The sequence below is a fragment of the Hemicordylus capensis genome, chromosome 1, assembly GCF_027244095.1.
Source record: "Hemicordylus capensis ecotype Gifberg chromosome 1, rHemCap1.1.pri, whole genome shotgun sequence".
NCBI lineage: Eukaryota > Metazoa > Chordata > Lepidosauria > Squamata > Cordylidae > Hemicordylus > Hemicordylus capensis.
Window position 1 is genome coordinate 300,040,801 of NC_069657.1, and position 22,088 is coordinate 300,062,888.

The following is a 22,088-nucleotide window of genomic DNA, read 5'->3' on the forward strand; positions in this document are numbered from 1 at the left end:
AGCACTGCTTTGTCCAAAGCAAGCCTGAATAGCTGGGTGCATGCAGTTACCTGTTGCAAAGCAGGTGTTCTAATGGGGAACCTTTTGTACCCTAGCCATCAGAGCTACCTTTATATTGTAGGCTTGGGGATTAATGTAGCCCTGCTTGTATGCAGCTGCTGAAAGCACTTTCGTATGAGGAACCCTTTCTTCTTCAGTGACTGGGAGCTTGCTTTGCACATGCTGCAAAGATTTAAACTACAAAGAAAGATATGAAATCCAGAGGACCAAAAATGAACCATGCTGAGGAAACAGTTGTGCAAATAGAAAAACATCACCCAATTTCACTTCTCTTTTCTTGCACAATGCTCTTCCACTACGGTGCAAACCACCAGGAGCTGTTTGCTCCTTTAAATCTTCATCCTCCCCAGTATGGGAATAAATACGTCACTAATAGCAAGAGCAGCAACTTGAATTTGCTTCTAATTGCATGATAATTTACCAATTTCATGCATATTTGTTGTTCAGATTGTTGCACTGGGCCCAATTCCATGCATTTTGAGAAGATTCCCCAGTCGTACACACTGGTATCCTGTAAAAGTGACCATAAGATTCCTTAAGGTATTTCACAAATAAATTGATTAAAAAGAAAAACATTAGGTAAATCTCAGACCTTGCAGACCACATTTTGCATACCTGTCACACTGCAACATACAGCAGCTCCCTTGAATTGGCTGCCCTAGGCAAAGAGTGTAACTTCTTCATCCAAACTCAGTGAGACATACTAAACAGTGACTATATTGCTTTCTGCCCAGAGGGCATATTTTTGTTTATTCTTCAATGGTTTCTCAGAATAGTGGCATTTTTACGTAAAACCCAAGTCAAACATAAAATTTAAAACAACCAGCTTTCAAAATGTGGTAAACATTTTTCAAGCCAATGTTTTCTGTTTATATCTGCCAATAAAGCAGAATGGGTGCCCCTGGTATCTTGCATGAGAAAATGAAAATATTAAAAAGGCCCAGTTTATTCCCCTTCAGGTAGAAGAGCCATGGAAATGGTTGCTTTGGTGAGCACAGGTTGAGCATGTTTGCTGCAAGAATACTAAAGCATATTAAAATGTTTGTGTTGTCTCTTCTCAGAAGTTATCTCTGGCTCCCTAATGCATGCAGGTGGTTTGGAACTCAATAATCTGAAGTTACAAAAGTAGAAATGCAAATAAAGTTGCATTGCTTTCTTCCTTATAGTCCAGCCTATTTAAAGTCCACTATATAACAACCACAGTTGTTCCAAATAATTAGAAAATGTTAATATGCGCAGCCATTTAAGTCTATTAGCAGATATATTTTCCTACGAAAAACAAATTAAAGGTAAATTGTGCCGTCATAAACTCCACCTAATTACGCAGTGGAGAAATGACTTGATTATCAAGCCAGGGGTTGCCGGTTCGAATCCCCTCTGGTATGTTTCCCAGACTATAGGAAACATCTATATTGGGCAGCAGCAATTTAGGAAGATGCTGAAAGGCATCATCACATACTGCGCTGTAGGGGGCAATGGCAACCCCTCTTTATTAATGTCAATATTACTTTTTACTTTATTATTATTATTATTATTATTATTATTATTATTATTATTATTTTCAATAGCACTTTTCAGTGTACAAAGTACTTTATAATCTTTAATTTCCCTTTCATGTTGCTTTGATCTTAGATATTGTATCATAGTATACCTGGAATTCCAAAAAGCTCATAGTATAATATTTATTTATTTATTAAATTTTACATTTATATCCCACTCTTCCTCCAAGGAGCCCAGAGCAGTGTGCTACATACTTGAGTTTCTCTTTCACAACAACCCTGTGAAGTAGGTTGGGCTGAGAGAGAAGTGACTGGCCCAGAGTCACCCAGCTAGTTCCATGGCTGAATGGGGATTTGAACTCAGGTCTCCCTGGACCTAGTCTGGCACTCTAGCCACTACACCATTCTGGCTCCCTTAGGATAGAGGCACACTGCAACCCTGTGGCTCAGAAAGGGAGGAAGAAAGAGAAAGTGACTCATTTTCAGCCCCATGAGGGAGAAACAGGCGCATGGGGGAGGAAATTCCCTCAACCATGTGCTTATGTCTCCTTCTCCTCCCATTTTCTCAAGCTGGAAGCAACTCTGGAGGACAGGACAGAGAAAGAAAATCATACAAGCTTTGTTATCTTCCTCCCCACCAGCAAATTCACATAACATGGATTGGGGCGGGGGGTGGGGGAGAAGGAGGCCACTTGCTCACTGCAAGGGATGTATGGATTTGCTATATCAACAAGGGATGTATGGATACCCTATGTATTTGGGTATAAATGCCCTCACTAGTCTATTAAGGGCTAAGCTATCCATTTTATACCCTTGCTATGTTATTATTACGGCCCTTTCTTTTTCCCCAAAGTGGGCCACGCAGTGGGCAATTTGCAGCATAGAGGTGGGGAGGGGAGATGGGGTGCTTAACCCTCCCCCCTTATGGTTTTTCCTAGTGGTAAACATGGGTGTGGAACCCTGGAAGGTTACAAACACTTGGGGAGGGGTAAGGGTTTCAGTGAAAACATTACAGGGAGGGGAAGGGTGCATTACTCCCTACAACATCTCTGCTGGAAAATGTTCACTCCTGGGGATGTTTTGGGACAGAGAAGCTGCATTGTCACCTGCAGCTACAGCAGGGCCACACAACTCTGGCCCTCCAGCTGTTTTTGTACTTACAACTCCCATAGTCAGGAACTGTGGGAGTCCTGGTCCAGCATCTGCAGAATGGCTGAAGTTGTGGAGCCCTGAACTAGAGGGCAATGTGTAGCTTAGCCGTGCAGTATTCCTGTCTTCATACAAATGTATTTTAAAATACTCCTCCCCTGGGAAATAGATTTACTGATGACTGTTGCTCTTTCTGGTGACAATGACTTCCAGAGGTCAGAAAGGCACTGTGAAAAAGTGTATTGAAGACCTATATCTCTGTGTTGTTGTAGTTTTTAAACATCCAGTGTCATGATGATTCCTTTAGATCATCAGATAGTTCTTGTGCATATGAATCAGTAAAAAGGTGCCACCTACCTCCTTCTTTCAGGACATTCATGAACATACATCTATCCCACATATTCCCACTTAGCCATCTCCTGACTGTAAAAATCTTCAAAGCCTGTATTCATATGATACTTAAAAAACAAAAACAAAAAACCTTTGCTTTACATTTTGCATACTTTGTACATTTTTTTTCTTTTTTAGTATGGGGTTGCCAGGGATAAAAGGACACTCTACAGAATATCCATTGAGTTATATGAAGGCATTATCAGCATTGAATTCCAAATGGCATTTCCCCCTCCCATTTTCCAAAGGCTTTGAGATGTTTATATCACCAAGTGGAGGTTCATACACCCTTGATCTTGCCGTGCCCATGTAATGCTATCTTTCAATCTTCTCATCATCCAATGATGGTGTGATTGTATGCTGATTCTCTTTGTTTCTTGACTCATTGTTATCATGCCGTAGAGATGTGCATGAAATGGAGTTTATGTTTTGTTTTGAGCTTGAAACAAAACACAGATGGTTGAAATGTTTCTTTGAAACAGTGGTCAAACCAGTTGTTTTGATGGAACAAAACCTGAAATGTTTCAAGTATTTCAGCCATAGGGAACAATGGGGAAACTTGAAACACTCCCCCCAAAAGGGGGCCAGTCTGAGTTTGAACCAAACCGACTGGTTTTGGATGCATGTCAAGGGGCAACAAGTAAGGATTCCTCTTTACAAGCAAAGGGTGATCCCTAACCACTAAAGGGGGGTTGAAAAGGTGGGTGGGGAGGCAAGTGAGAGGGCACCTTACCCGTGGCTCCTCGGTGGCAGTGGGGCGGTGGCAGCTCCCCTAGGCCCTGGTGGTGTTCCCTCCCATCAGTGCAGGCCAGCGGGGTCCCAGTTCTAGCCTCCATGCTTACGCAGAGTCCACTTCTGTCACCACACAAATGCTGTGGTTTCCCCAAAACCCTATGGGGGTTTGGGGAGAAGCTTAAAAAATTGTTTACAATTGCCCACTTGCCCATTTCTTTTGTGGGTTGGGTAGCACCCATTATGACCTACCACCAAACCCACTTTGGTGTCCCTTGAAGCTACCCATGGGGAACAATGGGGTGTTTTGAGTTTCCCAATTGTTCCCTATGGCCAGAACAAGCTGCACTCACAGAGTGCACACAGGTTTTGCACTGTAATTTGCAATGCATTTTGCAACCCTGCCTTGAAAAACTGCAGAAGCACACAATAAACAGGAATACGTCCCTCCCAACAGAGAATGCACATTTCAAAAATAGTCCAAAAATGGCAACAACAACAACAAAATCACTAACGCAGAATCCACTGCAGTAACATCATTGGCACAAGTTGCTCTCACACACAACTATGACTCATTACTTCCTAGCATTGCAATAGCTGCCCCAGCAGCACACTTAGCAGCAAGCATAGCCATAAGCTCAACTAGAGCAACTTCCTTCTTTGGGCTTCACCTCCTCACCTCCCTGCAGCCAATGGGGGCAGAGTATTTTTATTTTATTTATTTATTTTTACATTTTATATCCCGCTCTTCCTCCAAGGAGTTCAGAGTGGTGTACTACATAGTTCACAACCATGTGAAGTAGGTTAGGCTGAGAGAGAAGTGACTGGCCCAGAGTCACCCAGCTAGTTTCATGGCTGAATGGGGATTTGAACTCGGGTCTCTCCAGTCCTAGTCCAGCACTCTAGCCACTAGCCCATGACAACACTTGATTGGTACCAAGAAGCAAGGAGATCACAAACCAATCAGAAGCCAGTGCCAGAAAACCAATCAGGAGGGGAAAACTGGCCTCCCCAATGGTGCTCGAAATGTCAAGACATTTCTACTCAAAACAGGGTTGTTTTGTTCTGAGCTCGAAACAGGCCCTTTATTTAAGGGCATTTTATTTTGAGCTCAAGACACTTGAAACGGTCCATTTCTAGACAAAATGTTTTTCACATTCCTATCATGCAGTATCCAATTATTACATATGGAAGAATTACGTTAGAAGCCCAGCAGAGAGAGAAAGGGAGAGTCCATCTAGCTCCCACCCAGTGCTGCCTGGAGTGAGAGACCAGGTGGGTGCTGGGGTTCCTTCTGCTGTTGCCTGCCTGCTTTTGCTTCCCCTGTGGGGCTGCAGCCTCAGGTTAACTTCTGTGGGAAGTGTGGGCAGGATTGGGACCAGCTCCTGAGTGACTCAGCTGTTCATCGGGTCACCTGCTCAGTTTTGGGCTTTATAGGAAGGCTCCTTGTGGAGGTGGGCCTGCCACTGGCGGGGTCGCCACCGAAGGGGTGACACCAAAGGGGGTTGCCCCTTTGGGGGAGCCACTTTGGGGGAGAATGAGGGTGAGGGCTTCTGTTTAATTAGTTTTAAGCTGTTTCAGACTTGGGTTGAAATTGCTGTAATGTGTTTGGGTTCATCGGAAGATGGGGGGACAGGGGGTGCCTTCGTTGACTATGGAGCAGCCATCCCAGTGGTGGTGGGGAATAGAAGAAGTAATGTTGGCAGGTCAGCGGGCCATTCCAGGGGAAGGATAGTCATAAATTTAATAGCGGTCTCCCCTTCTGGCTGTTCTGCTAGCTCTCTGACCTTGGGGAGCACTGCCAGCAACCCACATAGCTTTTCCCTGCTCCTCTGTAATGCCAGGTCGGTCCAAAATTAATCTGAACCCATCCATGATTTGATCATGGGTGAGGGACCGACCTGGTATGTATTACCGAGACTTGGTTGGGGGAGGCTAGTGGTCCAATTTGGTCCCAGCTTCTCCCTCCAGGATATTCTGTAGAGGAGCAGGTGAGGGGACATGGGCGGGGAAGTGGGGTGGCTGTGGTCTATAAAGATAACATCTCCCTTACCAGGGTCTCTGTCAGGGTATCAGACCATATTGAATGTGTGTACTTGAGTTTGGGGACCAGGGATAGATTGGGACTTCTGTTGGTGTACCGATTGCCCTGCTGCCCAGCGGAATCCCTCACTGAGCTCACAGACTTGGTCGCGGAACTCGCGTTGGAGTCTCCCAGATTCTTGGTGCTGGAGGACTTCAATGTTCATTTCAGGACCAATCTGTCCGGGGTAGCTCAGGAGTTCATAGCAGCCATGACAACTATGGGCCTATCCCAAATGGTCTCTGGACCAAGGCATATTGCAGGTCACACGCGTGATTTGGTCTTTTACTCTGATCAGGGTGGTGTTCCATGGGTGGGGACTCCTGTGATTTCCCCATTGTCATGGACGGACCACCATCTGGTTAAGGTTGGACTTACGACCACATCCCACCTCCGCAGGGGCAAGGGGCCCATTAAAATGGTCCGCCCAAATTGGTTATTGGATCCATTAAGATTCCAAACAGCCTTGGAGGGATTTAATGTTGGCTTTTCTGGTAATCCTGTTGATACCCTGGTTGAAAACTGGAACAACTTGCTTACCAGGGCAGTAGACACAATTGCTCCCAAGAGTCCCCTCCAACCCACATCAAAATTGGCCCCTTGGTATACGGAAGATCTATGGGGGCTGAAACGGCAAGGTAGGCAACTAGAGCGTAAGTGGAGGAAGACTCGACTCAAATCTGACAGATTGCGACATAGAGCACATCTAAAGATCTATGCTCAGGCAATACGTGCGGCAAAGAGGTGGTTCTCTTCTGCCCGTATTGCCTCTGCAAATTCATGTCCAGTGGAGTTGTTCAGGGTTGTGAGGGGATTAATATCTGCCCCCCTCCCTTGAACCAGAATTTGGAGGCATCAGTTACCCGCTGTGATGTGTTTAAAGAGTTTTTCACAGATAAAATCTCTCGGATTCGGGCCGACCTAGATGGAGACTCCACAATTAATTTGATGTCTGAGCTGGAGGTGCCCAGCGACTCCTCTTATGTGATTTGATTGGATCGGTTTCAGTTTGTGACTCCTGAGGAAGTAGACAAGCTGCTTGGATCGGTGAGGCCTACCACTTGTTCTCTTGACCCTTGTCCATCATGGCTTGTTCGATCTAGCAGGGAGGTTGTTGTAAACAGCCTGGTGGATATCATAAATGCTTCTCTGAGGGAGGGCAGGATGCCTCCTTGTCTTAAGGAGGCAACCATTAGACCTCTTTTAAAGAAGCCTGCATTAGATCCCTTGGAGTTGAGCAATTATAGGCCTGTTTCCAACCTCCCATGGCTGGGCAAGGTAATTGAAAGGGTGGTGGCCTCTCAGCTTCAGATGGTCTTGGAGGAAACTGATTATCTAGACCCATTTCAAACTGGCTTTAGAACGGGATATGGGGTTGAGTCTGCCTTGGTCAGCCTGATGGATGATCTCCAATTGGCAATTGACAGAGGATGTGTGACTCTGTTGGTCCTTTTGGATATCTCGGCGGCTTTCGATATTATCAACCATAGTATCCTTCTGGAACGTCTGAGGGTGTCGGGGTGGGAGGCACTCTTTTACAGTGGCTCTGCTTCTACCTCTCAGATAGATTCCAGATGGTGTCAATTGGAGACTGTTGATCTTCAAAATCTGAGCTTAAGTATGGTGTCCTTCAAGGCTCCGTACTTTCTCCAATGCTTTTTAACATTTACATGAAACTGCTGGGAGAGATCATCAGGGGATTTGGAGCAGGGTGTTACCAGTATGCTGATGACACCCAGATCTACTTCTCCATGTCAACTTCTTCAGGAGCTGGCATATCCTCCCTAAATGCCTGCCTGGAAGCAGTAATGGGCTGGATGAGGGAGAATAAACTGAAGCTGAATCCAGAGAAGATGGAGGTACTTATTGTGTGGGGTCAGAACTCTAGAGACAATTTTGATCTGCCTGTTCTAAACAAGGTCACACTTCCCCAAAAGGAACAGGTTCGCAGTCTGGGAGTACTTCTGGATTCACACCTCTCCCTGGTTTCTGAGGTTGAGGCGGTGGCCAGGGGTGCTTTCTATCAGCTCCGGCTGATACGAAAGCTGCACCCGTTTCTCGAGATCAATGACCTCAAAACTGTGGTACATCTGCTGGTAACCTCCAGACTGGACTTCTGTAATGCGCTCTATGTGGGGCTGCCTTTGTACGTAGTCTGGAAACTTCAGTTGGTTCAGAACGCGGCAGCCAGATTGGTCTCTGGGTCATCTCGGAAAGACCATGTTACTCCTTTACTGATGGAGTTACACTGGCTGCCAATAGGTTTCCGGACAAAATACAAAGTGCTAGTTATAACTTACAAAGCCCTAAATGGCTTATGCCCTGGGTACCTAAGAAAGCATCTTCTTCGTTATGAGCTGCACCGCCCATTGAAGTCATCTGAGGAGGTCCATCTCCAGTTACCGCCAACTCGTTTGGTGGCTACACAGAGACGGGCCTTCTTAGTCACTGCCCCGAGATTGTGGAATGTGCTTCCTGCTGAGATACGATCCTCCCATCTCTGGCAATTTTCAAAAAACACCTGAAAACCCTTCTTTTCACCCAAGCTTTCTCAGCTTCCTAAATTGTGGGGGTTTTATTTTCTGGTTTATTTTAAAATTCAAAACCCGATTTGGGTTTTTTTAATCACAGTAATTGTTTAATTGTTGTTTTAAAATGTTTTTAAATTGATAGTTGTTATATTGTTTTTAATTTGTTTTAGCTCTTTACTGTTTTAGTAGTGTGTTTTAATTGTAAACCGCCCTGAGCCATTTCGGAAGGGTGGTATACAAATAGAATTAAATAAATGAATGAATATGATCACCCATGATCATGTGTTGCTATTGAAATTCGACCAAGGGCATAAAATCCTTAGTGGGTAGAGTTGTTTTTTAACTTTGTGGCTGGCATGCCAAAGCTTTTTCTCCACACCCACCCCAATTTAGTTTTGATACTATACATTTCACTATCATATCTGTTCATTCTGTGGCCAACATTGTGATTAATGCTGCACTTGTAGAACAAAGTTGCACTAGCGTAAGAATATTGTGTAGCTGCATGAAGTCATGAACATTTTCAAAACTGCACAAAAGTTCCCTTTAAAAGATACATGAGATGGTCACCAGGTATCCATTGCATGTTTGAGCTTGCACTTGTTGCACAACAGCAAATGTGCTAGCACAACACTAGTCTGGATTGTAGCTCTAGAAGAAGCACAGCTAGCTAGTACTTCAGCCTTGTGTTTGTGCAACATCCTTGCACAAGCACAGCATTAGTCAGGATGTTGGCCAGTATATTCCTTCAAATAATGCTGAGGGGGGCATTTTTGAGGTTGTCTTTTGTAATTTTAAATTGCCATTTGTCACTCAGAGTCCAAGATGACTGGGGTATATTTAGGTTTGACTGGGAATTAAATATTCCTCTTTTACAAGCAGTAGACAGTACAGTATGTTATGTGTGTGTGTGTGTGTAGATAGATAGATAGATAGATAGATAGATAGATAGATAGATAGATAGTTGCATTACATTTACCTAGAAAAATGGCAACAAACCTTTGAAATTCATGAACTATAGAGAACACCTCAAGAGTGAGCCAGGGTCTACAGAAATGGCAGAAATCCCAGTTGGCATACTATGCTTAGGAGCAGAAATCTTAAGACTCTTTCAATTAGACATAAAAATTACAGGCTGTAAGTCTGCTTGCAGGTTGGCCAGCTTTATGGGCCCAATGGGAAGCTTGATGAACACTCTCACTTATCTAATTAAAAGCAATTGTCTCCTCACAGGGTCTTTCCAGACCTTTAGATGTCAAGGATCTTTTACAAAAGCTCTCTATTTCACATCCTGGTATCTTTATTGCTTGTTCCTTCTCCTTTCCTTTTCTCATCTTTTAGCCTTCTTCGCAGTATGACATCTGCAATCTCATTTGCTCTTTCTACCTTCTTCTCAATGTACCATAGGAAAGATAGACTAGATTTCCTCATTTCTTCTATATGAGGAGTAGTCTGGAAATGCTCTAGAACCCTCCCTTATGCTCAGCACTGCCCCCTAACCCATTATCCCTCCCTGCTCCAACACACAGGGAGAAGCTACATTGACTTCATTCCAGTGGGTGGATATGTTCTGGTTGTGCCCATGATGATATGCCTTTTATGTTTTAATGTAATAAAGCATGAAAGGCATTTTCACTTTTTTGGAAAGAGTCATCAATTTCAGAAATAGACTTTGGATTCACCCTTGAACTCCCAAATGGATTCATGATGAGACTGACTGAATATCAACTAAATCAAACTTATAGGAGGGAATGATAAATAAATGCTATATTTTTAAAGCTAGTCATGTAGGCAAACAGCAAAGGGACAAAACTTTTCATCAGCAAACCAAACAACCTATGATATATGGGAAATTAAATATATAAGACAATTCAAGTTAGCTTATTAAATCTTAGAAAGGTTTTGCTTTCAGATTTACTCAAAATATGCAGTCAAGTAGTCTATGATGACCTTTCCCTGGCAGTGGGATCATTTCATGTCAGTATCAACAGAATGAGAGGAATGAAAGATTCACTCTTGGAATATTTCTGAATCCCTTCATTCTGACAATGAAAACTTTGGCACAAAAAGGCCTACAATAGCTTATCAAAGATATGTAAACAAACAGAGACGCTTTCGGGACCGTGAGTTGACATGAACATCTACAACATCAGAAAATGAAGCTATGCTGTTGCTTTTAAAAGTAAGGTTGAATAGATAAATCTGATTTTTATTCTTTACCCTTTTTTTTTTAAAGCAAAGAAGCCAAATGAAAGGGAATTCAAAGAGCAAGGATACTGAAAATATCTCATCTGGTATTGATTAATATGAATTATTCAAAGATGCTACAAAGAATGGCCTTTTAGCTAGCTCTCAATACACATTTTAGGAGCAAAACAACAATGCACAGGAGGCCACACTGAGAAAACACTGCTACATGGTAAACCTTCCAAACATTTAGAATCACATTGTATGAACTTTTGTTGAGCATCTTGATAATATTTTTCGCACGCACATGTGTGTTTTACGTAATATTATTATGTAGTTTTTTACCTTTTCCTGCAGCAAGTACAATAAATATAATGTGCTAAATAAAATCACAAAATTAGTTGAAATAACAATGGATGCTCCAATCACAATGCCCTTTCTCACGATTGGTGAGAAAGGGCTACGGGGTCAGTGGGGAGGAAGCCTTAAAAAGTTTACCTCCCCACAAACAATCTGCTTCCATTTGTTCAGTGGGCAGATCACCTGTCCGGACGATTACCAGCTTCTTCTCCAGGGGAAAAAGATATTGACAAAAATAGCACCTCTGCCCATGCAGCAGGACTCTGGATTATAATATACTGTAGAGTGCTTTACACACAGAATTTCCACATGCATAGTGAGGATGTCAGCCACATCTTTTAAGGAGAAATTATTTTATTTAAGCAGAAAGTACCTTCTAAACCATGCATGTGAATGCGTCACTGCCTAATACAAATACTGTGGCACTCAGTATTATATTTCTGCATATAATCCAGCAAATGCTATTATCTCAACCCAGAGAAAATTACACCAAAGAGCCATTTGAATCAATGGGACAAATTCACTGAGGCAAATTTAGATCCCACTGCTTTCAGCATAACTGAATTCAATAGGTGATCTATAAGTTTTAATTTGTTCAGTTACTAGTTCTTAGATTTGGTTTTTTAAGCTCAAGTGTCCATATGAATTTGTCGTTTTCCAGCATTTTTTGGTCTGGCTAAGTCCACTGCTAAATAGTTTTTGAAATATTAAAAGATTAACGAGCCTGACTTGTATTTTTCAGCTGACATTATGGTAAAGTTATCTGAAAGATGGGTGTCAGATGCTTGAAAAGGGGGCGCAATTTCAGTGTTTGCCCTAGGCGCTATTTTCCCTAGATAGGCCTCTGCTCAAGGCAGTAGAGCAGATGGAGTCTGTGTACATACACTGTATAGCCCACACACTGTATCTGGCTGTATCGGGCCAAGGCATCCAGAGAGCAGGGTGGCCTGCCTGTAGGTCCTGCTGCCGCCATGGCTGTGCTTGTGGAGAAGTGCCGCAAGATCGCAGGCTATTGCCAACTGAGTTAGAAGGGCAAGTGCATGTACTACTGTGCGAGTAGCAGCCTGAACATGACCTCACTCGACACCTCATCTCAGGGGATGTTGAGGACTGATGGAAATCCACCTTGCTGGGGCAAGAGGCGGCCCTCCACAACCTGGTAAGGAATTGTAGCTTGAATGTGTGCAGCCTCTCCAACTCAGAGTGGAAGCTCATGTCTGAGAAAGTCTCAGCACTCAAGCCCTTTCTGTTTATCATAAAGAACTTATGTGCTGAGGCAACAACTCTGAACCAAGTCTTGCCCACCATGCTTCTCCAGACCTCATTGAGCAATAGGGACAGCAGAGTCCTGACAGGTCGGCTGAGGATTGGGGTAGTGGAGAGGCTCTGCAAGAAGTTGACTCAGAAAGCCATGTTTTGGCCGGTCTATGTGACCCAACTATGAAGGGCAATGTCTTCTGCACAGATGACCTTCCTGGCTGGAGGGACCCTCTGGTTGAGCGAATTAGAGAGGAAGAGCAGAGGAGGCTCAGGAACCAGGAGGAGGGTGCTGGCACACCTACTAGTGTGCTTTCCATACCCAGCAGCAGTGCGGGTCAGTCATCTCCCCCTTTTCCCAGTACAGCAGCATGACATCCCTGACAGTACCAATGAAGCGGACAGTTCCACCCATTCGTCCCCCCCGAGGTTCAAATGGACCCCCATTTGGTGGGGTTCCAGGAGGCTTCGCCAACCAGGCCTGTAGTAGTGCTGCCCAGAGAGTGCTGTAGTACCTACAGGACCCAGTGGAGGAGGATGTGGAGATGGACCACATCCAGTTCTGGGCAGTGTGTCGCCAGATCTGACTGGACTTGATAGCAGTTGCCAGCCACCTCCTCTCGTGCCCACTGACCAGTGTTCAGAATGAGAGGGTGTTCTCCATGGCTGGGGTCGTGTTCACACCCCATTTCTCATGCCTGGACGCTAGCTAGGTGGAGCAAATGACATTCCTCAAGTTGAACCTCCCCCAGCTGGGCTATCCTGAGCTGAAAGTGGAGAGTGAGTGAGTGACTCAGGTCTCATGATCACACTCATCCCCCTTCAACACCACTTCAGAGCAGCTCACCCCACTCTCACCCTGCCCAAAGCACATGTGTCACAGTCTGCCACTAGTGCTGTTGACACATGCAGACATGCATGCACGCACCCCACTGGGGTGCCCATGCTGCTGACCAACTGGTGCCCCTGCCCAGCAGCACTTGGGGGGCATGGAGGAGTACACACACTAGAAGCCTGACTGTATATATTCTAAGTAGCTTATAATGTGTTTTTTTTAATGTTGCATATAGTTGCTTGCTTGCTTTTCCTTCCTAGTTGGCAGTGCCCACACTCATACCCACATGCCCAGGGATGTGCCAGTGGTCTGATGCACCACCAGTGATGAGTCAGTGATCTGGTGCCACCATGGTCTGGTGCCACCATGTGTTGCAGGCTCTAAGCAAAGCTGTTTTGGCCTTGCCAGTCTGAGATGGAATTATTATTTTACATCTCAGTTGGTATGTTAAGCTGTGTCTGTGTCCCCCCCCCCTTTTTTAATGCTTGTTTTTTGTGGTTTGTTTTTGGAATTCTTCAAGTTTTGGTTAGTGGTTTGTAGTTAAGTATGTGGCTTGCTGGGTGAAGGAAATTTGTAGTTTATTGTTAGTTTGGGTTGTGGTTTCTTGTTGTTTTGTCCATGTTTGAGGTTTGTAGTTAGGTTTGTGGCTTGCTCACATCTAGGGTTGTAGTTGTTAGTTTGGTTTGTGGCTTCTTGAAGCCTTGGTTAGGTTTGTGCTTTATTGTAGTTTGTGGAAGGTGTTTAGGTTGCAGCACACCTAAGTACTCCAAAGTGGGTTGTGTGGTAGGGCCCCATGAGTACCCACTATCACCCAACCCACAAGTTAGTAGGGAACTCAGGTAATTTTTAAGGATTTTAAAAGTTTTTAAGGGTTTTCCCCCCTCCATAGGGAATAATGGGGATTTGAAATGGCCCCATTATTCACCATGGGTAGCACCTATTTAATCCAAAGTTGGTTGGGTGGCAGGGCCCCATGGGTGCCAACTAACCTGCAAGGGCACTGAGGTAATTTTAAAGGAATTTTTATGTATTGTAGATTTTCTGTTGTGACATTTCTTCATTGAAATCCAAATGCTATTTCACAACCAAAAATTGTTATGGTTGTTATTTCACAACCAAGTTATTTCACTGCCAAGAACCCATAGTGGGGCTGCCCTTGAAGAATATTTGGGAACCAAGTTGGTGCAGAATGCAGCTGCCAGGGTTCTCTCTGGAACTGTTTGCTCAGAGCATATTACACCTATTTTGAAAGAGCTGCACTGACTGCCAATTTGGATCCAATTTAAGGTGCTGGTTATTACATTTAATGCCCTTAACAGTTTGGGCCCTGAATACCTGAAGTACCACCTGCTACCAAGGGTTTCTGCCTGCCCAATAAGATCATCAAGGGGGCCTTATGTTCTGTGTGCTCATGTTTAAAAAGGCTAAATTGTCATGAATGTGGGACAAGGCCTTCTCTGTTGTTGCCTCCAAGCTCTGGAATGCTTTTCCAGTGAATGTCCTCTCTTTGACATCTGTGATGACTTGAAAAACAACAATTAAAGACTTCTTTATTTGTTCAGGCTTTTACCCATTAAGGGCTGCTCGGTCTCTCAGCTCTCCTGCTTCTGTTTGTCTTTTTTATGGTGTGTGTGTGTGTTTTATGGTTTTTACTGATCAACTGATTTAAGGTTTTAAACGTGTGTCTTTTTAATGGAGTTTTATTGTATTTTAACCTTTGTAAACCACCTTGGAATGCCTTATGAAAGGCAGTATAAAAATTGAACAAACAAACTCCAACCCTCACAATGTCACTAATCCAATCTGTATCAGAAACTGCTTATTGCAATGTAGCAATTTAAAATTCATCACATGCGAAGACAAAAAAACAACAAAACCGAATAGCTAGAAGTATTAAATCATCACTGGAGTATCTATTCATTTTGTGATGGAGAGGACGCATCTTACCGATAGTCATTGAAGAGATCAGTGCAAGTGCTGTTGTTCATACAAGGATTGGAGTCACACTCATTGGATTCAGATTCACAAAATGGCCCTTCCCAACCAGGGAGGCAGATACACTGGTAGCCCTGAAATGAATTAGACAAATTAAAAGGTGTCCCTGTTAACATGTAGCTGTTGACTGAATTACTGATATACTTGCTGAGTGTTCTGTTTATTTTGCCTTTCAGTAGAGCATACCTTTTTTCGGTATTAGAGGGGTAATTTATAATTTTAAACTCAGTACTGGCACAGTATGATGCCAGATTAACACAAATGTATATTTTAAAATCAACTAACAAAAGGCCTCTTCATTAGATACCATAGTAGTTTAGGATCCACTTTTCTATGGTTTTATCCTATATTGCTGCAGTAATGCATGAGAGTCTGGATTCACCTGGACATAACAATTGTGTGGGTCCTTCATACCCAATTGTCATTGGGCTGCATAAAGAAGGCAATGGTTTCACAGGACATCCAATATGGTTGGCCTCACTATTAGCGTTCCATCCTTTCAAACATTACTGTGGCAGAATGCGATGAAGCCATGGAAAAGCAGCAAAGAATGAAGGAGCTCCAAATGAGATCCTAAGCATGTTTTCATTATGGATGGTGCTGTGATTTCTATATTAAGGTTACAAGCGTGCATATGGAATATTATAAAATTATTGCTCTAAAGAATGTAATGATACAAGAGTGAAATTACCCAGTGAGCAGTCAGGGAGCACCAAAACTTATAATACTGGAGAATCAAGGGAGTTGTAGATATGATCAGTGGTGGACATGAGGAAAATTACTCAAAGTAGTCCCACTGAAATTAAAATAACACATCAGGCAATGTGTAGCATGCCCTTTTAATTACTATTAATTAGTAATTTTCCTCATCATGTCAGCCAGTACCTGGATAGGTGACTACGAGGAAGCTCTGTAAGCTACACTAAGCTTTCTAAAGGAAGAGCATACTATAAATAGACTGACCAAATAGATCAGTAGTATAATGGAGTAGCATTTGCCAGTTGGTACATAAGGAACATGGACAAAAATCACAACACCAGCTCATGAAGGATAAGAAGTGATAATAAGCAAGCTTTCCAGAATGCAGGCAATAATGCTAAAAACCATCATTAAAACAGGATTAAGGCATGGCAATTGACCGAATGTGTTGGTAAATTTCAGCAAAATAAATGACAAATTTTAGAGAGTCATTTACCGTTAGCTCAAGATGGTTCCGTCAAGGCCTGAGTGCCATCAACCCCAATTAAGATAATTTGTTGATTTGCATCTGTGTGAAATCTGAATGTGTTTGTGTAGAAGGGAATTGCAAAATAAATAAAGCTGAACCCATGTTTAAACTCAAATATTGTTATTTGTGTTGCCCATGCTGGGCAAACAGAAAGGGGAGCATCTGTTGAATGATCAGATATTGGCATCATGCAAAAACTCATGATCAATATAGTCTCCCTTCATATTTGACAAAGGCTTGTTTTTAGAAAAAAGAATATCTCATTGCAGCAAAAGTCAGGCAACAGTTTCATGACATACATGCCTGGTGTTCAATTCTTCTAATATTTGTTACTGAGTGATCTGAGATTTTCTGATTTGGAAATACATAATTCATAATAGACTCAAATACATAAAATAATACTTAATCTTGCTTTGGTACTATTAGATTCCAGCTGTATATGGTGGGGAAACAGAATCTCACACACTCAACATGCACTTCTAGGGCCCACTGGGCATCCATCCATTGGACACAGAGTTTGTATAGGAACACATGCAAAGTCAAACATGCATAGGACTAAACTGCACAATCATGAACTCATGCAAAATCCAGAAAACAATTACAGGCAGCCCTCATTATCCACAGATTCAAGGATCATAGTTTCGTGTTTCTGTGGCTGGATCTTAGAGGCCTGGTTTCTTCATCTATGTGTAGAAAAATAGGCAAAATTCACCTATCCATGGTTTTGAGTGGCCAAAAATGACTCAGAAAGGACGTTTTGTCACAAAAGAGCCATTTTGTGGCTCTTTAAATAAAAGGTTTTTGGTGAATATTTGACAGTTTGGGAGAGTTTGGGGGCATTGCTGGAGACCTGAAAAATAAGGTACAGTGCCTTTCCCCTCATTTCTGCCTCCCTTGCTTGCCTTTTGCGGGGGGTGGGGGGTGGGTTAGTTAGGAAACTAACCTCTAGATTCCCATAGGGGTAAGACAATTGCCGGCTGCCCTTGGCAGGATGGAGGTATTGTGCTGGCCCGTGGAACTCACACAATGCACCGTGCAAATTGTGGGGATCCCCGCTTCAATGGGTGGGAGCCTGTCCATGTTGGAGCGCCAACTAAGAGCAGCTGGTGGTGCACACGATTACAACAATGGGGCTCAGGGAATGCTTACTTCCTTAACCCCATTTAAGCAGTGGGCTCTGCTGGCTATGCCAACAGCCACTTGGCTGCTGCGGGTTCACATGCACAAGCGGGCTTGGGTGCCTTAGCCTGCTCTTGACTGTGCATGTGAACAGACTCATAGCCCCTCTATGCACAGAAGTTTGTCCGAACTGGACTTCCACGGAAGTCAAAACAGGAAAGTAAAAACATACAACAGATTCGAAGAGGACTTCCTGGTGTGTGTGTGTGTGGGGGGGGGTTGTTTGTTTTGTTTACATTTTACATATACCAAAGCCAACTCTGGTAAATTAATCCCTAATTAATTTCATAGATGAAAAATTATCGCTTACTTAAGACTCTCTATGGACTTTTTCTCTTTTATGCCTAGAGCAGGATTAGAATCAATAGGAAGCAGATTTAGGCTAGGCATTAGGAAGAATTTCCAAACTGTAAGAGTTATTTGACTGTGTTGCAGCCTGCCTCATGCAGTGATGGATGCTGCATCACTGGAGGTCTTCAAACAAAGGCTGGACAGCCATTTCTCAGAGAAGCTGTAACAGTTTCCAGCGCAGAGCAGGGCATTATTATATTGTATTTTATTTAACATATTTATATACTGCCCCAAACTCACATCTCTGGGCAGTTTACAAAAAAAGAAAAGGGGGGAAAAGCACAAAATTAAAACAAGATTAAAACATTAAAATAATTTACAATGTTAAAAACAATGTTACATTCTATAAGTCTAATTAAAAGCCTGGATGAATAAATGTGTCTTAATGGCCCTTTTAAAAGCTGACAGAGATGGGGAGGCTCTCATTTCAGAAGGGAATACATTCCAAAGCCTCAGGGCAGCGATGGAGAAGGCCTGTCCCTGAGCAGCTAACAGAGGAGCTGGTTGCAACTGCAGATGAACCTCTCCAGATGATCTCAATGGTCAATGGGGCTCATAATGAAGAAGGCATTCTCTTAAACACCCAGGGGCCTAAGCTGTTTAGGGCTTTATAGGTTACTAGTTATTTTAGGCCCGTTAAATTAACGGGCACTAGGAGAGTTGTGCGCTCTGGCCCCCCTGCCACCATTCCCCCTCCCGCCACCGCCGGCCTCCCCTTTCCGGCTTCCCCCACCACCGCCTCACCCCGTCCGTCGGTGGTTTTGGGTGGGGGGGTCCTCTTCCCCCCGCCTGGCTTCGGCGGCGCCACCAGGCCTCGGCCGCGGCTCTGCCGCCGCCTCGGCCGGCTTCCCCCGCCGCCTCTTCCCCCCGCCTGGCTTCGGCGGCGCGGCCAGGCCTTGGCCACGGCTCCGCCGCCGCCTCGGCTGGCTTCCCCTGCCACCTCCTCCTCCCGCCTGGCTTCGGTGGCGGCTGCTTCTCCTCGGCCGCCGCTTTTCCTCCTCCAACCTGGCCGCCGTGTCCCTTAGAGACTGGGCATGCGGAGCGCATGCCCAGAACATCCGAGAAAGACACGGGCAGGGACACAGGATCACACTCAAGCTCTTTATTATAGAGGATAACATACAACTTGCATTTTGCCTTGAAACATACTGGTAACCAGTTATTTTAATATAGGTGTAATGTGGTATCTTTGAGATGACCTGGAGACCAACCTGGCTGCTGCATTTTGTACCAGTTGCAGTTTCTGGACTACATACAAAGGCAGCCTCACATGGAACACATTCCAGTAATTATGGCCAGAGTTTACCAGCATATGTACCACTGTTCTGAGGTTGTTTATCTCAAGAAACAGATTCACTGGCATATCAGCTGAAGCTGATAGAAAGCACCTCTGGCCAGTACCTCAACCTGAGACACCAGAGAGAGGTTTGCATTCAGAAGGACTTCCAGACGGTATACCTGGTCCTTCTGGGGGAGTTTAACCTCATCCAGGACAGGCAGATCGAAGTTGTCTCCTGAGTTCCAACCCTGCACAATAAGCACCTCTGTCTTATTTAGATTCAGTCTAAGTTTATTATCCCTCATCCAGCCCATCACTGCCTCCAGGCAGGCATTTAGGGAGGTTATGCCTTTTCCTGATGATGATGACATGGAGAAATAGATTTGGGTGTCATCCACATATTGATAACACCCTGCACCAAATCCCCTGATGATCTCTCTCAGTGGTTTCATGTAGATGTTAAAAAGCATTGGAGACAGTATGGAGCCTTGTGGGACTCCATACTGAAGCTCTTGATTTGCAGAGCAACAGTCTCTAAGCAACACCATCTGGAATCTTCCTGAGAGGTATGAATGGAACCACTATAATGCAGTGCATCCCACTCCCACCCCTCCTCAGATGCGCCAGAAGGATACCGTGGTTGATGGTATTGAAAACCACTGAAAGATGCAGAAAGACCAACAGAGTCACATTCTCTCTGTCAATTCTCCATTGGAGATCATCCATCAGGTCATCCAAGGCAGTCTCCACCCCATAGCCTGCCCCCAACCCTGTTTGAAATGGATCTAGATAATTTGTTTTATCCAAAACCACCTGGAGCTGAAAGGCTATCACTCTCTCAATCACCTTGTCCAAGCTTGGAAGGCTGGAGATTGCTTAACTCTGGGCCCAATGCAGGCTTCTTCAAAAGAGATCTAATAACTGCCTTCTTAAGACAGGAACACATCCTGCCCACTTCGATAAATGTCTATGATGTCCATTAGGTCCCCTCCAATAACCTCTCTGCCAGATAGTATAAGCCATGTCAGACAAGGGTCAAGATAACACATGGCAGGCTGCACTGCTCCAAGCAGCTTGTCCATGTCCTCAGGAGTTACAGACTGAAACTGATCCAAGCTCAATAGGAGTCGCTGGACCCCTCCACTATAGACTCCACAATACGTATGGAGTCCAAGTGGGCCCAAAAGAGAGATTATTCTAGTCTTTATGATTCCCTCATCTTTCTTCAGATATCATTCAGGAGCAGAAGAGATTTAAAATAATTAAATTTGAGAAAAACCATCTTACACTGAAAGCCAGAAAGATGATGGTCGTATGAATAGGCTCCCAAGCCACCATCACACTGACACCATCACACTGGCAATTAGTATAGAGACAGTCTCCAAACAGAATGTACAGGCTGAGAATAACACCTGATGCAAATACTACTGAGAAAGTGCATGCATGCCTTGGTGTGTGTGTGTGTGTGTGTGTGTGTGTGTGTGTGTGTGTGTGATTGTGGCTGACATCCAGACCAACGAAGCACTGGTGCTTGCATGGGAATCAGTGATACTTCCAATTGCTGCCTGACTTATGCAGCACTGGGATGTCACCTTTCCCGAGAAGCACTCTGTGCCACACAAAAATATAGATACAGATATATCCTTGATCCCCAGGGACATTTTTGTGTGGCACAGAGCACTTCCAAGGGAAGGAGAGATCACTGAAATTTGCTGCCCACAGATGATTGCCAGTGCTGCATTTCTCACAGCCATTGAGAGCACCAGCACTTCTCATAGCATCAGCACTTCATAGTCTGGAAGCCAGAAATGTGCACACTCAAAGATATGAGTCATTACGGAGCTCTAGTGGGAAGGGCAATTCACATGCTCAAAGTTATGGACAAGAATGGTTCATCTTCCCTGAGCAACTACCACTTTGGATCCACAAGAAATAGAAGTATGAGTTGATATTGCATTGGTTTGCTGAGATGTCCAAAGCAACTCTATGAGGACTGAAAACTGTGGCTGATGGCAGTGGCAGCAGCAAACTGCCCAAACCATTAGAGAGGATCTATCCTGTTCAGTAATGGAGCTGATAAATTTCTCTTCCTTTGCTATTCTAGTAACACCTATATAAGAAGGAAATTCAGGAAAATGGAATGGCCCAGCAGAAAATGTAACTGAATAATTGTCCCTTAAATTGTTTGCCAATTTGATTCTTGCTTAAAAGCATCGGAATCATTGCTCTTAAAATAGATCCTGTGTGCCAGAATTGAACTTTCTCAAAATTCTGCTTCTTGGAATAAACGATCTTTTATGTAGCAATAATCTATCATGCTTTGTATCTGTCATATTGAACAACCCTTTTAAACCGAAAAGAACAAAATGTGCAAGTCCTCCTGATTATAGAGGAAAGAAATCCAACTCTGTACGAGATTGTTAAATGGTATGGACCAGTTAATCAAGTAGAGGCAATTGCTGTATAACTCAGAAATAAAGACAGAACATTCAGACTCACAGAAGTATCTAAAGAGATTGATTTTAGAGATCTTGTGTTCATCCTTTATTAGGAACTGTGAAGGTCTTTATAAAGAAGTAGTATATGTTGTTAACAGCTTTCAGCTCTGTTTCATTTAGGGGAAATAAAACTGTATTTTGGTAGCACTGATTCATAAATAAGGATATCAGTTGGACATTCCAGAACGAGATCACATATATAGACCTGCACAACAAAGTGGTCTGAATTTTCTCTTGTTTTTACTATATTGTGACTTCCATAGAAATGGGTCATCAGGGGTTAGCCTAGTCAGGCACTGGCAAAGGGCCCATAGTCAATTCCTGAGGCCCCAGGACTCGTATGGGAGGTGCTGGGAGTAGGCAGCACTACCGCAAATCTCTCGTACAGCCACAGCTCTCTAGCATGGCTGCTTCCTTCCCTCTTCCATCAGCCCCACGTCTGCAAGTGGGAACTCCCTGATTCTGCAGGACATTC

At 43.8% G+C, this 22,088-nt stretch overlaps 1 protein-coding gene across 1 annotated transcript in view; it reads right to left on the minus strand.

Moving 5' to 3' along the window:
- Positions 1-15,026: 15,026 nt before the first annotated feature.
- LOC128337917 (protein eyes shut homolog) overlaps positions 15,027-22,088 on the minus strand; it is a 264,499-nt gene continuing 257,437 nt past the window's right edge. Inside the window, exon 11 of the mRNA XM_053279638.1 lies at positions 15,027-15,152. Within this exon, the coding sequence (XP_053135613.1) occupies positions 15,027-15,152 (126 nt within the window). The remainder of the gene's footprint in view (positions 15,153-22,088) is intronic.